Genomic DNA, 21,381 nt, shown 5'->3' on the forward strand with positions numbered 1-21,381 from the left:
GTTGATTGAATCAGTGAGCAGTTCCCATTGTCTCTTTTTTTTCAACTGTCTTTGAGTGCAAAACGAGCAGGCATGTTTCCAGCCCCTGTCCTTTTAGAATGCAAATATGTGTAGCCATGTTTTCCAGCCACAGCTGTGGTCTCTCTAAACAAGTTTTTTTGTTAGTCCAGTAACAGTTTAAAAATTAATGTTCCATATGACAAAATGAATATGTCTCATTTTGGCAAGTGTGGTTTTCATGACAGTGTTGAGCTTCTTGAGTAATTGTTGGAGCTGGATTTCATCACACTCCTGACTTGTGCCTTGTAGATGGTGGACAGGCATTAGGGATTTAGGAGGTGAGATACTCAGTCTCTGACCTGCTCTTGTAGCCACAATATTTATATGGTTGGTCCAGATAAGCCTGCTCCGCTATTCAATGAGATCATGGCTGATCTGAGACCTAGCTCCATATATATCTGCCTTTGCTCCATTGGTGGAAAGATCGATATCAAGAGGGCACAGATTAAAGGTAATTGGCAAATGAAGCAATGGTGACATGAGGAAAAACCTTTCCTGCGGTTAGTGATTGTGATGTGGAATGCACTGTCTGAGAGTGTGTTGGAGGCAGGGTCAAATGAGGCATTCAAGAGGGAATTGGTTTATCATCTGAAAAGGAAGAATGTGCAGGGCTATAGGGAGAAGGTAAGGGAGTGGCACTTGGTAAATTGTTCCTTCAGAAAGCCATCACAGACACAACAAGCTGAATGACCTGTGTATGATTCTATAAATTCAGTTCACTAATTTTCCTTCAATTCCATGAACTTCAACTTTAGCTAACAATTTCTTATGAGGGAATTTATCAAATGCCATATAAATAACATTCATAGATATTTCCCTGTCCACTAGTTTAGTCACCTCTTCAAAAATTCAATCAGATTTGTCAGGCATGAGCTAGCCTTTACAAATCCATGCTGACGCTCTCTGATCAGCTGAAAACTTGCAAGATGTTCAGTCACCCTATCCTCAATTCACCCTAGCTATTTATATTTTAGTTTAGACCCTAGCACTATATAAATGCAAGTTTTTCCTTTCTTTACATGAAAGGAAAACTTTATAGAGGTTAGTTAAACTAGAGGAGGCCAAAGTGCCCCAGGATATGATGGAATCAATACATCGAAAGGGTCCTGAGAGAAATGGGGAAGAAATAATTATATTTCAGGCTTCAGTTTACAGTGGCCAATGTAATATTCATTTTCAAAAGATGTAGTAATTATACTCTGATGAAGGCTGTGTGATGGGTAAGAGCAGAGGGACTTAGTCATTTAGATTGGTACATTGATTAGATTTAGATTGGTATCAACATTCTAGAGCCTACCATTGACCAGAAACTGAACTGGAGTAGCCATATAAATACCGTGGCTACAAGAGCAGGTCAGAGGCTAGGAATCCTGCGGCGAGTAACTCCCCTCCTGTCTCCCCAAAGCCTGTCCACCTTCTACAAGGCACAAGTCAGGAGTGTGATGGAATACTCTTCACTTGCCTGGATGGGTGCAGCTCCAACAACACTCAAGAAGCTCGACACCATCCAGGACAAAGTAGCCTGCTTGATTGGCACCCCATCTACAAACATTCACTCCCTCCACCACCGACGCACAGTGACAGCAGTGTGTACCATCTACAAGATGCACTGCAGCAATGCACCAAGGCTCCTTAGACAGCACCTTCCCAACCTGCGACCTCTACCAACTAGAAGGACAAGAGCAGCAAATACATGGGAACACCACCACCTGCAAGTTCCCCTCCAAGTCACACACCATCCTGATATCGCCGTTCCTTCACTGTCGCTGGGTCAAAATCCTGGAACTCCCTTCCTAACAGCACTGTCCACTACCCCAAGTGGAGAACTCCAGTGGCGAACTCCCCGGCTCATCTTTGAAATAGTGCTGCAGGATCTTTTTACGTCCACCCATAAGGACAAACGAAAGACAGCTCCTCCAACAGTGCAGCACTCCCTCAGTACTGGGAGTGTCAGCCTGGATTATGACTCATGTCTCTGGAGTGGAGCTTAAACCCATGACCCTCTGACTCCAAGGCGAGAATGGTACCACTCTCTTCTCACTCTGTAAGTGTAGTCTGCACCACTGTGACTCTTGTGAAATTTCCTGAGGAAGCTGTAAAATCACACAATTTCCTTTTATGAAAGGAGACCGAGCTAAATTGGGTAGTTGCAGACCAGTTAACTTAGCATCTGTGATAGGGAAAAAGTCAGTGTCTTTAAGAATGAAGTTGTCATGCACCAATATAAGAAGAAAATAGTTAGTTTTCAAAAGGAACAGTTGTGCTCGTGGAACCTCATGGAGTTCTTTGAGGAGGTAGCAGGCTTGCTCGATGTACTATGGGGAATGTGAATGGGACTAGCGTTGGGTAATAGTACTGAGCAGAGGGATTTTGGTGGGGGGGGGGCGGGGTAGTTAACAGGTTCACAGAATATTAAAGGCTTATGATGATCCTTTTTTAATTAAAAAAACAAACCAACTTCTAGCTTTTTTCATAAAAGAAATATAGAATAAGAAAGTGGAGATAATGTTGAGCCTTTATAAAACCTTGAGACCTCGATTGGAGTATTGTGTGCAGTTTTGAACTCTACTGTAGGAAGAATATTGTAGTTTTAGAGAGGGTACAGCACAAATTCACCCGGATGCTGCCTGGTATAAGGAACTACAAATACAGAAATACTTTAAAATTGGAGTTTTTTTAAAACAAAAAAAACACTGGTCACAGGGTGAAATGATATGTGTTAAAAAAAATTATGAAAGGATGGGACAGAGTTGATAGAAGCAGATTACTTCCAGTAATTGAGGAACCATAGATACAAGATTAAATGTAAATTATTTCAAGCAGAGTTGTGAGGCTTTGGGTTTCATTTCCAGGGTTAGTTTCTATTGGGTAGGTGGATGAAGGGATATGGGAATAGAGGGTTATGCGATTTGGACTGTTTGCTCTTGTGGAGGTTAAATGTCACAAAGATTGCACAGTTCTAAAGACTGTGCTGGGACAGAGGCACTTGGGGGTTCATGTGCATCGATCTTTGAAGACAGCAGGACATATTGAGAGAGTGGTTAGCAAAGCATATGGGATCTTGGACTTCATAAGTGAGTGTTGAGTACCAAAGTTATGCTGAACCTTTATAAAGGTCCAGTTAGGCCACAACTAGAGTATTGCATTTAGTTTTGGTCAAGATACTTTAGGAAGTATGTGAGGGTCCTTGAGAGGGTGCAGAGGAGATTTACCAGAATAGTTCCAGGGATTAGTTTGGAGAAGCTGGGGTTGTTCTCCTTTGAACAAAGGAGATTGAGGGGAGATTTGACAGAGGTGTACAAGATTATTACGGGTTTGTATAAGGGAAACAAAAAAAAAAACTGGTCCCATTAGCTGATCATACAAGGACAAGGAAACACTGATTAAGGTTTTGGGCAAGAGATGCAGGGGAATGTAAGGAAGAACTTTTTTACACAGCGGGTGGTAATGACCTGGAATAAAAACAAGAAATGCTGGGACCACTCAGCAGGTCTGGCAGCATCTGTGGAAAGAAAAGCAGAGTTAACGTTTCGGGTCAGTGACCCTTCTTTGGAACTCAGGTAATGACCTGGAACTGACTGCCCACAAGGTGGTGGAAGCGGAGACAATCAATGACTTTAAAAGGAAATTGAATGGACACTTGAGGGAAATAAACTGTCAGGGCTATGGGGATAGAACGGGAGAATGGGACTGACTGGATTGTTCTACAAAGAGCTGGCATGGACTCGGGCTGAATGGCCTCCTTCTGTGTGCCATAATGACTATGACTACTTCCGTGTTGTAATTTTTATATATTTTCATGTTGGAAAGCTACAACAGGGATTCTGTGAACGAAGTACAACAGTTTTCATTTATATAGTGCCTTTAACATAGTAAAACTTCCCAAGATGTTTTGTCAAACAAAATTTGACACCAAACCACTTAAGGAAATATGAGGGTAGGAGACCAAAAGTTCAGTCAGAGGTCGGTTTTAAGGAAGACAGAGATGACAAAGTTTAGGGAGGGAATTTGAGAACCAGTGGTGGGGTGAAGGAAGTCGGGGTGCCAGTTTTAAGAATATAAAGTTCTGTAAATTTTCTCCCTAAATGCCAAGGATATCAACGTGATGATCTTGTCTGCATTACTTTATTTCCGATCTAACCTCCTGAATCAGTGTCCTTACCACTCACAGTATGAGATCTAGTAACTCAGCACAGACTAAACGCTGAGCACCAAACCTGGGATCTTTCTGCCCTAAATCTCTCAGCTCATTGCTGCCTAAATTCACTGAGGCTATAGCAGAGTTTTGCCTCCATTATTCAACATTGACTAGTTACATTTCATGGATGAGGTTCTTCATAATCCTAGTGACACAGTAATAGAATCTTTCCCTGGTGAGTTTAATTGTTTCTATCTATACCGAACCCAGTGTCAATTTAGCTCATTTTTAAAAAGGCACTGAATAGCATGGCATAAACTTGGAGCATGTTCTACAAATCCAGTGATATGCGAGAGAGAAACATTGTTTTAAACCAGTTTATTTTGTACTAGCTTGTTTACAGTGTCTGTCTGTTGCCAGTTTGGATGTGTTTAGATGGACAATCAAAGTTAGTCTGCATTTAATTGATGCTCATTGATTGCAGTTTCCTTACGTCAGCCTTGGTGAGTGACTGAAAATTGGAGGGGAAGGAAGAACTTCCAATGATGCTATTTTCTTGGCTAATGTTTCAGGAATGCTGGAATTGCAAGACGACAAAACCCAGGTCCATCTAGTTCACCTTCTGCCATCCTGCTCGCACAACAAGAATGGAGTTGTTTTTTCAGGAATGTTTTTGCATTTTAAAAATTTGCTGACATGCCATATGAGTATTAAAGGATTTACCCGTTAATCTCTGCGCACTGCATGTGAGACTTACTCCTTGTACTGTGTCTGAATCGATTGTTTTGTTTGCTGAGTGTTAAGCACTCCATCTGTGGTTAAGAATGTAGCAATGATTGTGCAGTGACTTGTGGTTTTATTTTATAATGCCCCAAACCCAGTTAATTGGAAAGAATGTCTGTGCGTTTGTTTTGCTGGGTGAGGATATTTTGCTTTTTGCCTTGAAGCCCTAAATGTTGTTTTCCCAAATCTGTATAATTTGGTATGGTCTTTATACAAGTGAGTGGCTTGCTCGGCCACTTCAGAGGGCAGCAAAGAGGCAACCATATTGGTGTGGGACCAGAGTCACATAATGCCCCAGACTGGGTAAGGACAGCAGGTTTTTTTTCCCTGTAGGACATTAGTGAATTAGTTGGGTCTTTTACGACATTCCAACAGCTTCATGGTCATTTTTACTAATGCTAACATTTATTTCCAGATTTCTTTATTTACTGATTTTGCAATTCTCAAACTGCTCGGAATTGGATTTGAACTCCTGTTCTCTGGATTGGATAGGTGGAGACCAGTAAAGGTTTTGCTGGTTCCAATCCATGTTTTTATTATTCTGTTATGTTGCATGGCCAAACGGCTTCCGCTTAAGTGAGTTTACGGTGCGTGCGTGTTTTAAACGGGTACTGTTCATGGTGCAGTCATCTGTTGAAACAATATAAACAGATCAAACCAAAAAATGAAAAATATGCACACATCAGACCAGGTGCAGCGGAGGGCACGGTGTAATTTAGTAATCCTATTACCGATCTGTTCAATCTCATCTCGTGTAAATACTCGCTCAATTGTGAGACTGTCTCACTTTAGCATTATTGATTACGTTTGGAAATGAAAACTGGCATAACCTTGGGTTTAATACACTCTTGGAAAATTCGATAGACAGTTTAACTCTTCTTAACTTACCTGTAGGTCGAACTATGTTATTGATATCTCGAATTTGGTCTTTGTTATACCTCTGTCTCAAGTATACAAATAGTCATTTATGTATTTTTGTCCTTTCGTTTCTTTCTGCCCTCTCAAAGAGGCAGGGGAGTTTTCTCCGGTGTTCTGGGCAATATTTATCCCTCAATCAACGTCACACACACACAAAAATCTGTTCGTGATCACATTGCTGTTTGTGGGAGCTTGCTGTGCACAAAATTGGCTGCTGCATTTTCTACATTACAATAGTGATTACACTCCAAAAGTACTTCATCAGCTGGGACGTGTTTTGAGACACTGGGATCTTTTACATCCACCTGAGAGGCCAGGCGAGGCTTTGGTTAAAAGTCTCATCAGGAGAACAGCATCTCCAAAAGTGCCGCACTCCCTCCGTCATCATCGTCATCGGCTCTCCCTCGATTCGAGGATGATGTCTACTTAGGGTCATGAGCTTCTGCCATAGAATCATAGAAAGTTTAAGGCACAGAAAGAGGCCACTTGATCTATCGTGTCTGTGCTGGCCAGAAAATTATCCACCCATTCTAATCCCACCTTCCAGCATTTGGTCCGTAGCCCTGCAGATTATGGCACTTGAGGTGCATATCCAGACTCCTTTTGAATGAGTTGAGGGTTTCTGCCTCGACTACCCTTTCAGGCAGTGAGTTCCAGACCATCACCACCCTCTGGGTGAAAAAGTTTTTCCTCATCTCTCTAATTTTTCTACCAATCACTGTAAATCTATGTCCCCTCGTCACTGATCTCTCTGCTAAGGTGAATAGACCCTTCACCTCCACTCTATCCAGGCCCCTCAAAATGTTGTACATTTCAATCAGATCTCCCCTCAGTCTTCTCTGTTCCAAGGAGAACAACCCCAGCCTATCCAATCTTTCTTCATAGCTGCATTTTTCCAGTCCTGAAAACATCCTCGTAAATCTCCTCTGTACCCTCTCTAGTGCAATTACATCCTTTCTGTAATGAGGTGACCAGAACTGCACACAGTATTCAAGTTGTGGCCTAACCAATGAGTTATACAGTTCCAGCATAACCTCCCTGCTCTTGTATTCTATACCTCGGCTAATAAAGGAAAGGATTCCATATGCCTTCTTAACCACCTTATTGACCTGTCCTGCTACCTTCAGGGATCTGTGGACATTCACTCCAAGGTCCCTCACTTCCTCTATCTACCTCAGTATTTTCCCATTACTTGTGTATTCCTTTGCCTTGTTTGACCTCCCCAAATGCATCACCTCACACTTCTCCAAGTTGAATTCCATTTGCCACTTTTCTGCCCATCTGACCAGACCATTTATGTCTTCCTGCAGCCTACAACTATCCTCCTCGCTATCTACCACATGGCCAGTCTTTGTGTTGTCTGTAAACTTCTTGATCATGCCCCCTACATTTACCGCCAAATCATTAATATGTACCACAAAAAGCAGGGAACCCTGCTGAGCCCTGCGGAACGCCACTGGAAACTGCCCTCCAGTCGCTAAAACACCCGTCAACAATTACCCTTTGTTTCCTGCTACTGAGCCAATTTTGTATCCACCTTGCTGCATTTCTCTGGATCCCATGGGATTTTTTTTTTAACCAGTCTGCCATATAAGACCTTGTCAAAAGTCTTGCTAAAATCCAATTAGACCACATCAAGTTGTTACCTCTTCAAAAAATTTGATCAAGTTGGTCAAACAAGATCTTCCCTTAACAAATCCATGCTGACTATCCTTGATTAACCTGTGCCTTTCTAAGTGACAGTTTATCCTGCCTCAGAATAGAGTCCAATAATTTGCCCACTATTGAGGTTAGACTGACTGGCCTGTAATTATTCGGTCTATCCTTCGCTCCCTTTTTAATGAGAGGTACAATGTTAGCAGTTCTCCAGTCCTCTGGCACCACACCTGTATCCAGTTAGGACTGGAAAATGATGGTCAGACCCTCTACTATTTTCTCTCTTGCTTCTTGCGTCTTCATGTGACTGAACAGGCTGATTTTTGACCCGCAGATCTTTGGGCACATGGAGCAGAATGTCCCACGAGATAGTGGGATCCGCAGTTTAGGATTTGCTTCCTTTTCTTTCCTTCTCTGCCGCCGCTCTGCTTCATCATTTAGGGCGTTTGGACTCAAAGCATGATGCATCTTGATGGACAAGTTGCCATTTTGAACGATTGGTAGCAAGCTCCTCCCACTCATCGATAGCAATGCTGCCAAGATTCAAAGAGAGCTGCAGAGTGGCTTTGAAGTGTTTTCTTTGTCCTCCCCTGGAACGCTGGCCATTTGAGAGCTGAGAAAACAGGACCTGGTAGGGGAGACGGTTTTTGGCTATCTGGACACAGTGTCCAGTTCATCGAAGTCCAGCTAAAGTGACATGAAGAAAACTTCTTCATGCAGTGTCATTAAGATCTGGAATGCAGTACCTGAGAGGAGGCAGGTTCAATTGAACCATTCAAAAGGGAATTAGACAGTTATATGATAAGGAAGAAGGTGCAGGGTTATGGGGAGAAGGCGGGCGAGTAGCACTAGGTGAATTTGCTCATCTGGAGAGCCGGTGTAAACACCATGGGCTGAATGGCCTCCTTCTGCGCTGTAACAATTCTGTTATTTATTGAAGTTGATTTTGCGGGAATTTTGCCTGAAAGCTTGTGGAGCTGGCTTCAAGAATGTTTGTTTGGTCTTCCCATTGAATCCAGAGGATACGGTCGAGGCATTGCTTGATCGAATTTCTCTAGCGCTGTTTGATACACAGTCCAGGTCTCATTGCAGTACAGGAGTGTGGTGACAACAACTGCTCTGTACACTAGGACTTTTGTTGACTTGTGGAGGTCTTTGTTGTCAAACACTTATTGCTGTAGTTTGTAGAGGCTGAGCTGGTGCAGCTGATTCAGTGTTGGATCTCCTCATCAATGGTGCCCTTTTGCGAGAGATGGCTGCGAAGGTATGGGAAGTACTCAATATATTCCAAAGTGTCTCCTTCAACACATGGGAGGTGGAATATTTGGCTGACCAGGTGTGGGTTGTTATGAGTTTTGTTTTGGCACCATTCAAGGACAGGCCGAGTTTCTTGTATGCAGAATTGAAGAAGTTTGGTGCAGAGTGGGCAATGACACTACAGTCATCCAGAAACTGTAGATTATGTACGTCTGTGGTGGTCAGTTTAGTTTTGGCAAAGAGGTAACTGACGTGAAAGCGTTTTCCATCTCGGCAGTATTTAATACTGACACCAGAGGGCAGCTGATTGTTGATTGCTTGACCCGGTCTGGATTTTGAAGGCAGTTGCAGTCATGTCGTCATGCAGCAATTTCAGGATTGTGATTTTTAAAAATTTATTTCGAGAAGCAGCACTGAAACAGGCCCTTCGGCCCACCGAGTCTGTGCCGACCATTAACCACCCATTTATACTAGTCCTACACTAATCCCATATTCCTACCACATCCCCACCTGTCCCTATATTCCCCTACCACCTACCTATACTAGGGGCAATTTATAATGGCCAATTTACCTACCATCCTGCAAGTCTTTTGGCTGTGGGAGGAAACCGGAGTACCCGGAGGAAACCCACGCAGACACAGGGAGAACTTGCAAACTCCACACAGGCAGTACCCAGAATTGAACCCGGGTCGCTGGAACTGTGAGGCTGCGGTGCTAACCACTGCGCCACCGTGATGAAGTCCTCAACGGCAGAACTCCCTCAGAACTGCGCTCTGAGTGTTAGCCTGGATTTTGTGTTCAAGTCACTGAGGTTAATTAAGTGCTGGAAACGCACAACATGCGAAAGGGGAAAGTTGGGCTTGTGAATCAGGTGTGACCATTTGTCCTTGGGTGAATTTTCTCTTTTGACTTTGTTTTATTTTTATCCCAGACTTTATAAGATTGTCTCTGACAACTGGTTGTAAAATTGTCCTTTATTGTGGCCAGTTAAGGGGCAAAGTTGAGTTTGTTATTTACAGTATTGAAGATAAAGGAAGAGATACTTGCCTTTTTTGGAGGCAGTAATTTTCAAGCTGTTGGTAATCTCCAAACATCTGTCACCAAGTGGCACTTGAACTAGATTTGACCTCGAAGGCCATTTTGGCCGTGTCCCAGTGGGGAGCACTTGCACAGTGACCGCAGAGAGGCAGAGTTGAGTTGACAGCTCAGTGTTACAGATGAAATGTAAAACTCCTGCCTCCTCAGGTGAATATAAAAGATCCCAAGGCATATTGAAGAAAAGCAGGGAGTTCTTCCCAATGTCCTGGCCAATATTTAACAATCAACCAAAAGAGAAAATTATCTGAAATAAAAACAAGAAATGCTGGAAATACTCAGCAGGTCTGGCAGCATCTGTGGAGAGAGAAGCAGAGTTAACGTTTCAGGTCAGTGACCCTTCATCAGAACTGGCAAATATTAGAAATGTGAAAAGTTATAAGCAAGTAAAGCGGGGGTGGGGCAAGAGATAACAAAGGAGAAGGTGTAGATAGGACAAGGTCACAGAATAGCTGACCAGAAGGTCGTGGAGCAAAGGCAAACAATATGTTAATGGTGTGTGGAAAGATAAAGCATTAGTACAAATAGGGTGTTAATGGACTGCAAGAAGATTATCTGGTTGTTTATCTCGGAGCGGTTTTTGGGATCTTGCTGTGCACCATCTGGCAGCTGCATTTCTCTGAATCACAAGTAACTATGCTTCAATAGTACTTGTGCAGCTTTTTGGAATGCTTTGAAAAGCACTGTGTGAAAACAGGCCATTTCCTTTATCTCTATTGGTGAGCAATGTCGAGCAAGGTCATCTAGAATCATAGAATGGTTACAGTACAGAAGGAGGCTATTCGACCGGTTGTGTCTGTGCCGGCTCTCTGCAACAGTAACTCCGCTCGTCCCACTGCCCTTTCTCCATAGCCCTGTGGGGGAGTCTGCAGTAGAAGCTCAAATGATTCATGCTATTTGTGGGAAAGATGAGAGGTCTAACTATGGACAGAGAGTAGTGTTTCTATTGTCCTGATTACTTGTATTCCATTTGTCAAGAGGAAATAAGGTTAAAATTAGAATGAGGCTGTTTTGGAGTGTTGTCAGGAAACACTTTTTCACACAAAAGGTGATGGAAATCTGGAGTTCTCTCCCCAGAAAGGCTGTGGATGCGGGGGGAGGGGGGTGGTGGGAGGTGGTATTGGGGTCTGTTGAATATTTCAAAACTGAGATGAACAATAGGTTTTTTTTGGGTAAGGGTATCAAGGGAGATGGAACAAAGTTGGACCTAAGTCAGATATGATCTAATTAATGGAACAGAATCAAGAGGCTGAATGGTGTACTCCTGTTCCCATGTCATTAAGTCTGTAGACCCCTTAGGATAGGGTCTTTTGATTTGGCCAGTGGTCAGGGGCAGGAAAGTGTGGCTGCAGCTGAAGCAGGTAAGGGGACCCAGAGGACAGGAGTGTAGGAGCATCAGCCTTTGCGATTGTCCAACAGGTTTGAGGTTCTTTCAGCTTGTTTGGATGAGAGTGGGGGCTGCAGGCTGGATGAGCAACCTGACCATGGCATCATGGTACAGGAAGCCATTCAAGTGGAGGGAGAAAAAAGGAATGTAGTGGTAGTAGGGGACAGTATAGTTAGGGGGATTGACACTGTTCTCTACAGCAAAGAGCAAGAGTCCAGACGGCTGTGTTGCCTGCCTGGTGCCAGGGTTCGGGACATCTGCTCAGGGCTGGAGAGGAACTTACACTGGGAAGGGGAGGATCCAGTCATCGTGGTCCATGTAGGTGCCAACGACATAGGACAAGGAAAGAGGTTCTGCATAGACAGTATTTATTTTATTTATTTATTTAGAGATACAGCACTGAAACTGGCCCTTCGGCCCACCGAGTCTGTGACGACCAACAACCACCCATTTATACTAATCCTACATTAATCCCATATTCCCTACCACATCCTCACCATTCTCCTACCACCTACCTACACTAGGGGCAATTTGCAATGGCCAATTTACTTATCAACCTGCAAGTCTTTGGCTGTGGGAGGAAACTGGAGCACCCGGCGGAAACCCATACGGTCACAGGGAGAACTTGCAAACTCCGCACAGGCAGTAACCAGAACTGAACCCAGGTCACTGGAGCTGTGAGGCTGCGGTGCTAACCAATGCACCACTGTGCCGCCCAAGGAACTAGGGACCAAATTAAGCAGAACCTCAAAGGTAATAATCAAAAGAGCCACGTGCAAATTGGCATAGAGCAAATAAGATTTGAGAAATTAATGTGTGGCTCAAAGACTGGTGTGGTAGAAGTGGGTTCCAGTTCGTGGGGCACTGGCACCAGTACTGGGGAAAGTGGTGGCTGTACCGTTGGGACAGTCTACACCTGAACCCTGCTAGGGCCGATATTCTAGCGAGCCGGATAACTAGGGAAGGAGAGAGGGTTTTAAACTAAATAGTGCGGGCCAGGGATAAAATTTGGGAAGGTATGGTAAATCCAGGAGTAGAAACCAGGCAAGAGAGAAGGGACAGAGTATACAAATCTAAGAGTAAATCAACAGATAAGGCTAGAGGTTACAAAAATAATAAAAGGTCAAAATTAAAGCCTGTGTATCTGAATGCATGTAGCACTCGAAACAAAACAGATGAACTGAGAGCACAAATAGAAATAAATAAGTACGATCTGATAGCCATTACAGAGACATGGCTGCAGGACGACATAGATTGGGACCTGAATATTGAAGGGTACATGGCATTTAGGAAGGACAGGAAGCTAGGAAAAGGTGGAGGGGTAACTCTTTTAATTCATGATGGTATTAGCGCAATAGGGAGGGATGACCTACATTCAGGAGACCAGGATGTAGAAGCAGTTTGGGTAGAGTTGAGAAACCATCAAGGCAAGAAGTCACTTGTCGGAGTGGTGTACAGGCCACCTAACATTAATCACACTGTAGGATGGGGTATAAAGGAAGAAATAATGGCAGCTTGTCAGGAAGGTATGGCGATAATTATGGGGGATTTTAACCTACATATAGACCGGAAAAATCAGATGGGCAGAGGTAGTGATAGATGAGGAGTATATAGAATGTTTTCGGGATGATTTCTTGGAACAGTACGTTCTGGAGCCAACCAGAGAGCAGGCATACTGGACCCAGTATTGTGCAATGAGATAGGATTAATTAATGACCTCATAGTTAAGGCGCCCCTAGGTAGCAGCGATCATAATATGATTGAATTTTACATTCAGTTTGATGGAGAGACGAGTGAGCCCGACTAGTATTTTAAACTTAAATAAGGGCAATTATGAGGGCATGAAAGCAGAGCTAGCTAAAGTGAACTGGCAAATTAGGTTAAGGATAGGTCAATCAAGATGCAGTGGCAGACATTTAAGGGGCTATTTCAGAATACACAGAATAGATACATTTCAACGAGAAAGAAAAATTCCAAGCGTGGGACCTGCCATCTGTGGTTAAATAAAACAGTTAAAGATAGCATCAAACTTAAAGAAAAAGCCTATGATTGCACAAAGATAGGAGGCAGGTCAGAAGGTTGGATAGAATATTGTTACAACCAGGTGGGAAAGAGGTCTTGGGTTCCCTTTCAGCCTTCACCTGGTCTTACTGTAACAGGGTTTAATTTTAAACACACCATGTTTTTAGTTCCCCTTTGGTGAATCCTTGTTCACCGCTTTCCAATTATAAGGCAAAGAAACCACCACAAACAGGCTTTCTTCAGTTTGAAGAAGAAAAGTTGAAATTTATTAAACTTAAACTCTAATTTGGTTAATGCCAACAGATACATGACGTGCCCCACACTACTATGCGTACGCGATACGCACATGCAAATAGAGACAGAAAAGAGCAGAAGAAAAATAAAGTGGGAATGTTCGCGGCAATATCTGAAGAGTTTTTGTTACGGGTCTTCGAGCTCACTGCAGAGTCCTTGATTGTAGGTAGATCTTGCTTTTCGTTGGGGCCCAGTATTCTTCTTAAACTTTGTTTGCTGTAGGAGACTTTTCTCTCTTGGGATTCATGGGTCTTCGGTGGATTCAGAGGCTTGTGAGAAAGAGATGGGAGCAGACAGGAGAGATCTTCTCAGTCCAGGAGCAAAAGGTCTTTGAGTTCAGACTGTTTGTACAATTCAGAAAACCCCAGGTTGCCCAGCAGGTTAGTCATGCGACTAGCTGGTCTGACCACATCTTGTATCACCTTAGCAGTTTCTGGAATGCTCCTCTTACACACAATACCTGGTGATCAAGGCCCTTTGTGGGTTGAATGTGTCAGGGAATGGTCCTTTTCCCTTCCAGTCACTGTCTGTTAATATACAAATGTCTTTTCCAGCCACGGCTGATCTGCTTAACAAGTCCTTTCTTCAGTCCAGTAACAGTTTAAAATCAATGTTCATGACAAAATTAATGTGCCTCATTCTTGGCAGGTGGGGGCCTAGTATGACAATATTTTTTAAAAAGCAAAGAATGACTAAAAGATTGATAAGGAAGGCAAAATTAGAGTATGACAGAAAGCTGGCTAGAAATATAAAGACAGATAGTAAGAGTTTCTACAGATATTTAAAAAAGAAAATAATGAGTAACGTGAGCATTGTCCTATAGAAAGTGAGTCTGGGGAATTGATAATGGATAAAAAGGATATGGCAGATGAATTGAACAGGTATTTTGCATCAGTCTTCACTATAGAGGATACAAGTAACATTTCGGAATTAGCTGTAAATCAGGAAATGGGAGGGAGGAACTCAAGAAAATTACAATCACCAGGGCAGTGATACTGAGCAAATTGTTGGAGCTGCGGGCTGACAAGTCCCCGGGTCCTGATGGACTTCATCCTAGGGTCCTAACAGAAGTAGCTAGTGAGATAGTTGATGCGTTAGTTTTAATTTTCCAAAATTCCCTAGATTCGGGGAAGGTTCCGTTGGATTCCGTTAGCCATGGGTGAGGTACCGGAAGACTGGAGGATAGCTAATGTTGTGCCTTTATTTAAGAAGGGCAGCAGGGATAAGCCAGGGAACTACAGGCTGGTCCGGTGAGCCTTGCATCAGTGGTGGGAAAGTTATTGGAAGGGATTCTGAGAGACAGGATTTATATGCATTTGGAAAGGCATGGTCTGATTAGGGATAGTCAGCATGGCTTTGTGCGTGGGAAATCATATCTCACAAATTTGATTGAGTTTTTTGAGGAGGTGACCAAGAGGATTGACGAGGGCAGGACGATGGACGTTGTCTACATGGACTTTAGCATGGCCTTTGACAAGGTCCCACATGGTAGGCTGGTCCAGAAGGTTCGAACACATGGGATCCAGGGTGAGCTAGCCAATTGGATACAAAATTGGCTTGGTGATAGGAGGCAGAGGGTGGTAGTGGAGCGTTGTTTTTCAGATTGAAGGCCAGTGACCAGTGGTGTGCCGCAGGGATCGGTGCTGGGCCCTCTGTTGTTTGTGATATATATTAATGACTTGGTTGTGAATGTAGGGGGCATGATTAGTAAGTTTGCAGATGGCATCAAAATTGGTGGTATAGTGGACAGTGAAGAAGGTTGTCTAAGTTTACAACAGGATATAGATCAACTGGGAAAGTGGGCAAGGGATTGGCAAATGGAATTTAACGCAGACAAGTGCGAAATGTTGCATTTTGGGAAGTTAAACCAGGGCAGGCCATATACAGTGAATGGCAGGGCCCTGGGGAGTGTTGTTGAGCAGAGAGACCTTGGGGTGCAAGTACATAGTTCCCTGAAAGTGGCAACACAAGCAGACAGGGTGGTGAAGAAGAAGTATGGCATGCTTGCCTTCATCGGCTGAGGCATTGAGTACAAGAGTTGGGACGTCATGTTACAGTTGTACATAACGTTGGTTAGGCCGCATTTGGAGTAGTGTGTGCAGTTCTGGTCGCCGCACTACAGGAAAGATGTGATTAAGCTAGAGAGGGTGCAGAAAAGATTCACAAGGATGTTGCCTGGTTTGGAGAGATTGGATAGGCTGGGTCTGTTTTCCCTGGAGCGAAGGAGGCTGAGAGGGGACATGATCGAGGTATATAAAATTATGAGAGGCATAGATAGGGTAGATAGCCAGAGCCTGTTTCCCATGGTAGGGGTGACTAAAACTAGAGGGCTTAGATTTAAGGTGAGAGGTAGGAGGTTTAAAGGGGATCAAAGGGGTAAATTTTTCTCACAAAGAATAGTGGGTATTTGGAATGAGCTGCCTGAGGAGGTGGTGGAGGCAGGAACAGTAGTGACATTTAAGAGGCATCTGGACAGGTACTTGAATGAGCAAGTCCTAGAGGGATATGGAATTAATGCAGGCAGGTGGGATTAGTATAGATAGGCATTATGGTCAGCATGGACGCGGTGGGCCTAAGGCCTGTTTCTATGCTGTACGACTCTATGACTCCAATTGGAAAATAGTGAATGTAACTCCTTTATTCAAAAGGGAGGGAGACAAAAAGCAGGAAACTACAGGCCAGTTAGCTTAACATCAGTCATAGGGAAAATGCTAAACGCTATTATTAAAGATGTTCTAGCAGGGCATTTAGAAATATCCACGGTAATCAGGCAGAGTCAACATGGTTTTGTGAAAGGGAAATCATGTTTAACCAATTTATTGGAGTTCTTTGAGGGAGTTGCATGTGCTGTGGATGAACGGGAATTGGTGGATGTATTTCACTTAGATTTCCAGAAGGCATTTGATAAGGTGCCATATCAAAGATTATTGCCAAAAATAAAAGCTCATGGTGTAGGGGGTAAAATATTAGCATGGATAGAAGATTGGTTAGCTAACAGGAAACAGGAGTAGGCATAAATGGGTCATTTTCTGGTTGGCAAGATGTAACGAGTGGTATGCCACAGGGATCTGTGCTGGGGCCTCAACTTTTTACAATTTATATAAGTGACTTCGATGAAGGGACCGAAGGTATGGTTGTTAAATTTGCTGATGACACAAAGATAGGTAGGAAAGTAAATTGTGAAGAGGATATAAGGAGGCTACAAAGAGATATAGATAGGTTAAGTGAATGGGCAAAAACCTGGCAAATGGACTATAATGTGGGAAAGTGGGAAATTGTCCACTTTGGCAGGAAGAATAAAAAAGAAGCATATTATCTAAATGGTGAGAGATTGCAGAGCGCTGAGATGCAGAGGGATCTGGGTGTCCTAGTGCATGAATTGCAAAAGGTTAGTATGCAGGTACAGCAAGTAATTAGGAAAGCTAATAGAATGTTATCATTTATCGTGAGGGGAATTGAATACAAAAGTAGGGAGGTTATGCTTCAGCTACACAGGGTGTTGGTGATGAAGGGCTGCTACCCGACCCGAACCCGACGGGACCCGACGAAATGTGTCGGGTTCAGGTCTGGTCGGGCCCCTCTTTCGGATCCGGCTTTTGGGCTTGGGTAGGTCCAGGTCGGGTCGGGCCAGCCACGCACGGTAAGTGCTCTGCTGGTAAATATTGAAATTAAAAAAACTTACCTGAGCTGGGAGTCCGTGACGAAATTGAGTCTGCACAGTGAGCGAGTGATGTCACTATGACGGGATCATGCATGCGCTGCAGCTTCCTGGAGGTTCCGAGTCTGAGGGTCAGTAAAGGGATGGTCAGGTCAAGTCAGGGTTGGGCGCGGGGCAAAATTGTAGGGACTTGGGCCGGGTCGGGCTCGGGTCCACTGTGGTTTGGGTCAGGTTCTTTTTCCTGACCTGAGCAGGCCTTTAATTGCTGAGACCACATCTGGAGTACTGTGTATAGTACTGGTCTCCTTATTTAAGGAAGGATGTAAATGCATTGGAGGCAGTTCAGGGAAGGTTCACTAGACTAATACCTGGAATGGGCGGGTTAGAAACATAGAAAAATAGGAGCAGGAGTAGGCCATTCGGCCCTTCGAGCCTGCTCCGCCATTCAATACGATCATGGCTGATCATACAAACTCAATACCCTGTTCCCACTTTCTCCCGGTATCCCTTGATCCCTTTAGCCCTAAGAACTATAGCTAACTCTTTCTTGAATATATTTAATGATTTGACCTCAACTGCTTTCTGTGATAGAGAATTCCACAGGTTCACCACTCTCTGGGTGAAGAAATCCCTCCTCATCTCAGTCCTAAATAGCTTACCCCTTATCCTTAGACTGTGACCCCTGGTCCTGGACTCCCCCAACATTGGGAACATCCTTCTTGCATCTTGTCTGTTAAGTCCTATTACAACTTTGGAGGTTTCTATGAGATCCCCTCTCATTCATTTAAACTCTAGCAAATGCAAGCCTAACCAGCCCAATCTCTCTTCATACGTCAGTCCCGCCATCCCAGGAATCAGTCTGGTGAACCTTCGCTGCACTCCCTCCATAGCAAGAACATCCTTCCTCAGATAAGGAGACCAAAATGTTCTATGTTCTAAAACTGCCTTATGAAGTTGTCTTTTTGAGGAAAGGTTGGACAGGCTAGACTGGAATTTAGAAGAGTAAGAGGCAACTTGATTGAAACATATAAGATCCTGAGGGGTCTTGACAGGGTGGATGTGGAAAGGATGTTTCCCCTTGTGGGAGAATCTAGAACTAGATGTCACTGTTTAAAAATAAGAGGTCTCCCATTTAAGACAGAGATGAGGAGAAATTTTGTCTCTCTGAGGGTCGTGAGTCTTTGGAACTCTCTTCCTCAAAAGGCAGTGGAAGCAGAGTCTTTGAATATTTTTAAGGCAGAGATAGATAGATTCTTGATAAGCGAGGGGGTGAAAGGTTATCTGTGGTAGGTAGAAATGTGGAGTAATCAGTTCAGCCATGAACTTATTGAATGGTGGAGCAGGCTTTAGGGGATGAGTGCCCTACTCCTGCTCCTAATTTGTTTGTTCGTAGTTATACAGCCTGTTCCCCAGTGCAGTTACTACAGTTCCTGTCTCATTATTGGACCAGACTGTGCTGACTTTCACTCCATTTATGAGTACTGCTTGCAAAGACTGAGCATTTGACATTGATGGATGTTAATTCTAATGTCTGCCAAGGTATCAGACTCTCTGTCCCCCTTGCAGGCACACTCGTTTTCTCTGTCTTTCTCTTCTCTCTCTCTCTCTTCTCTCCTCTCTCTCTCTGTCTGTCTGTCTCTCTCTCTTCTCTCCTCTCTCTCTCTTCTCTCCTCTCTCTCTCTTCTCTCCTCTCTCTCTCTCTCTCTCTGTCTGTCTCTCTCTCTCTGCATCTGTGTACATGTGTGTGTGTCGCCCATGCATTCTATCTCACTCTGCCGCCCACTCCCATCTCATGTGGGTGACCTTGAGTACTCTGCTGTGAGATATCTGCAGATTCACTGGGTGTTTTTTTCTGACATTCACTGTTTAATTGTATCTGATTTGTCCTTGAGTTTAATGTTTCTGCTGAACCCTTTTACATAGTTTAATTTGTCTTGGAGCCGTGCTCCTGAATGGGATCGGTTGCTTGTTACTTCAGGGTTTTGGTTTGTGGAAATGACTATAAACAAGCTTGCTGGCCCATTCCATCTAGCTAACTTGCCATCAGTTCCACGAACCTTCTGCTTTGGTTGTGTTGGCATCATAGACTAACGTCTAGAACTAATGGTCTATTCCGCTAACAGGAGCAGGGTGAAGAGGCAGGTCCCCAAGTCTACCAAAGCCTGAACGGGAATTGAACCCGCACTGTTGCCATTATTCTGAACCACATGCTAATCAACTGTTCCTTATCTGATGCACAGTCCTCTTGCACAATTCCTTCTGAAAGTACAAACTGTTTATGTCCACGTAAATTGTCCTTCTGTGCTTAACTTGGTCGCTATACAGTAGCTTTCTGGCTTTCTGCCTTCAGAAACTATGCAGTTTATTTCAAACATCCTGTGCACTATGGGCCGATATGAATACTGTCTACCAGTGTGATTCTCTTTCCAGGGCTGGTCCTCTTGCCTGAGAACACCATCGATTTATTTATTCGGGGATCTGGGCATTGCTGCCAACGTTGGACTATATTGCCCATCCTGGTTGTCCTGCGAAGGTGTTGGTGGGTCACCTTAAACTGCTCATTAAGGTTTTATACAATTCAGAGGGCAGTAAACAGTCGATCCCATTGTTCCACAGCACTTTCAGGGAATTGGATAAGAGAGAAAAGAATGTGGAAACAATTCCTGCTTTTCTGTTTCTTTAAAAAAAAAAGGAGGATGATAGAATTGGGATGATTAGAAAGCAGGAAGAATACAGCTTGGGGAGCAGGATTGAAATGTGTAATGTTTTAATTTTAAATTAAAACATGTCATTTATGACACTGACCCTTTGCTAATTGGGCCCTTTTTAGTTTTTTTCAGTGTTTGTCTGTCCTTTATTTAATCTAAATGATTCTTGCAGCCTTCAACTGGTGATCTCTCCAGTTAATTAATTGGAGAACTGAACTTGTTGCCATTTTCATTGCAGATGGAGAAGTAATGTTGGTGTCATGTGCTGATATGACTCTGAGCAAAGATTTTCTGCTGTTCGATAACTTTTCATCTCTTTTAGCAGAATGAGTCGTCTCTATGTTTCACTCGCTCTTTTCATCATGTTACTTGCTGCTGCTCGGGGTTTTACAGATGGTGAGTTTGTGTCTGCATGTCCGCTCCCTCACGCTGTCACTCAGTAATCCCTCTCCCCCCAGCGCCCTGTGTTACTGACTGTATCTCTACTGATGTTAATCCAGCTCCCTCACACTGTCACTCAGTAACCCCTCTCCCCCCAGCACCCTGTGTTACTGACTGTATCTCTACTGATGTTAATCCAGTTCCCTCACACTGTCACTCTAAAACCCCTCTCTCTCTTTCCCCCCCCCCGCCCCCCAGCGCCCTGTGTTACTGACTGTATCTCTACTGATGTTAATCCAGCTCCCTCACACTGTCACTCAGTAACCCCTCACCCAGCGCCCTGTGTTACTGACTGTATCTCTACTGATGTTAATCCAGCTCTCTCACACTGTCACTCAGTAACCCCTCTCCCCCCGCCCCCCAGCGCCCTGTGTTACTGACTGTATCTCTACTGATAATCATTGTTAATATCCAAGATGTTGGTTAGAACTGAGCAATGATTCCCCCTCTGTGTAACGTTTGTTACAGGTGATTTTAAGGTTAAATGTGCAGAGGAACAAATGACAGTGAAGATCGGCGAAGATCTTGTTGTCCATTGCCATTACTATTCTGCAGATGAAGCCGGCACCATTGCATTCAGCTGGATGAAGATGGATTCTAATGGGATAATCTACATTTACACAATGAACCAGAGCAGCCTGGGAGAGCAGGACCCGAGCTACCGAGACAGAGCCGAGGTCTTTGACAGCGAGATCCCTAAAGGGAATGTGTCCCTGAGATTGAAGAATGTGACTCTTTCTGACTCAGGAATCTACAGACTCTCTGTTGCCAGCCAATCACAAAGTAATGAGACCAAAGTTGTGTTAGAAGTAAGAGGTAGGGAGAAGCAAATATCCTCAGTCCCTCCTATTGTGTAAGTGATTATAAATTCTTGTGGTACAGGGAAACGTAATACCAGTCTAATAACCAGTGTGTGACTCTTATTGAACAGTACCTGGTCTGTATTTAACCTGTACTGAACTAG

The 21,381-nt window shown here is 43.7% G+C and overlaps 1 protein-coding gene across 1 annotated transcript in view; it reads left to right on the plus strand.

Moving 5' to 3' along the window:
- Positions 1-21,381, plus strand: part of LOC137376649 (butyrophilin-like protein 8) — a 34,044-nt gene that overhangs the window by 2,112 nt on the left and 10,551 nt on the right. The window contains exons 2-3 of the mRNA XM_068045606.1: positions 20,299-20,372; positions 20,886-21,233. Coding sequence (XP_067901707.1) covers positions 20,303-20,372; positions 20,886-21,233 — 418 coding nt within the window. The 5' untranslated portion in view covers positions 20,299-20,302. The remainder of the gene's footprint in view (positions 1-20,298; positions 20,373-20,885; positions 21,234-21,381) is intronic.

Source organism: Heterodontus francisci, chromosome 13 (assembly GCF_036365525.1).
Source record: "Heterodontus francisci isolate sHetFra1 chromosome 13, sHetFra1.hap1, whole genome shotgun sequence".
Taxonomy (NCBI): Eukaryota; Metazoa; Chordata; class Chondrichthyes; order Heterodontiformes; family Heterodontidae; genus Heterodontus; species Heterodontus francisci.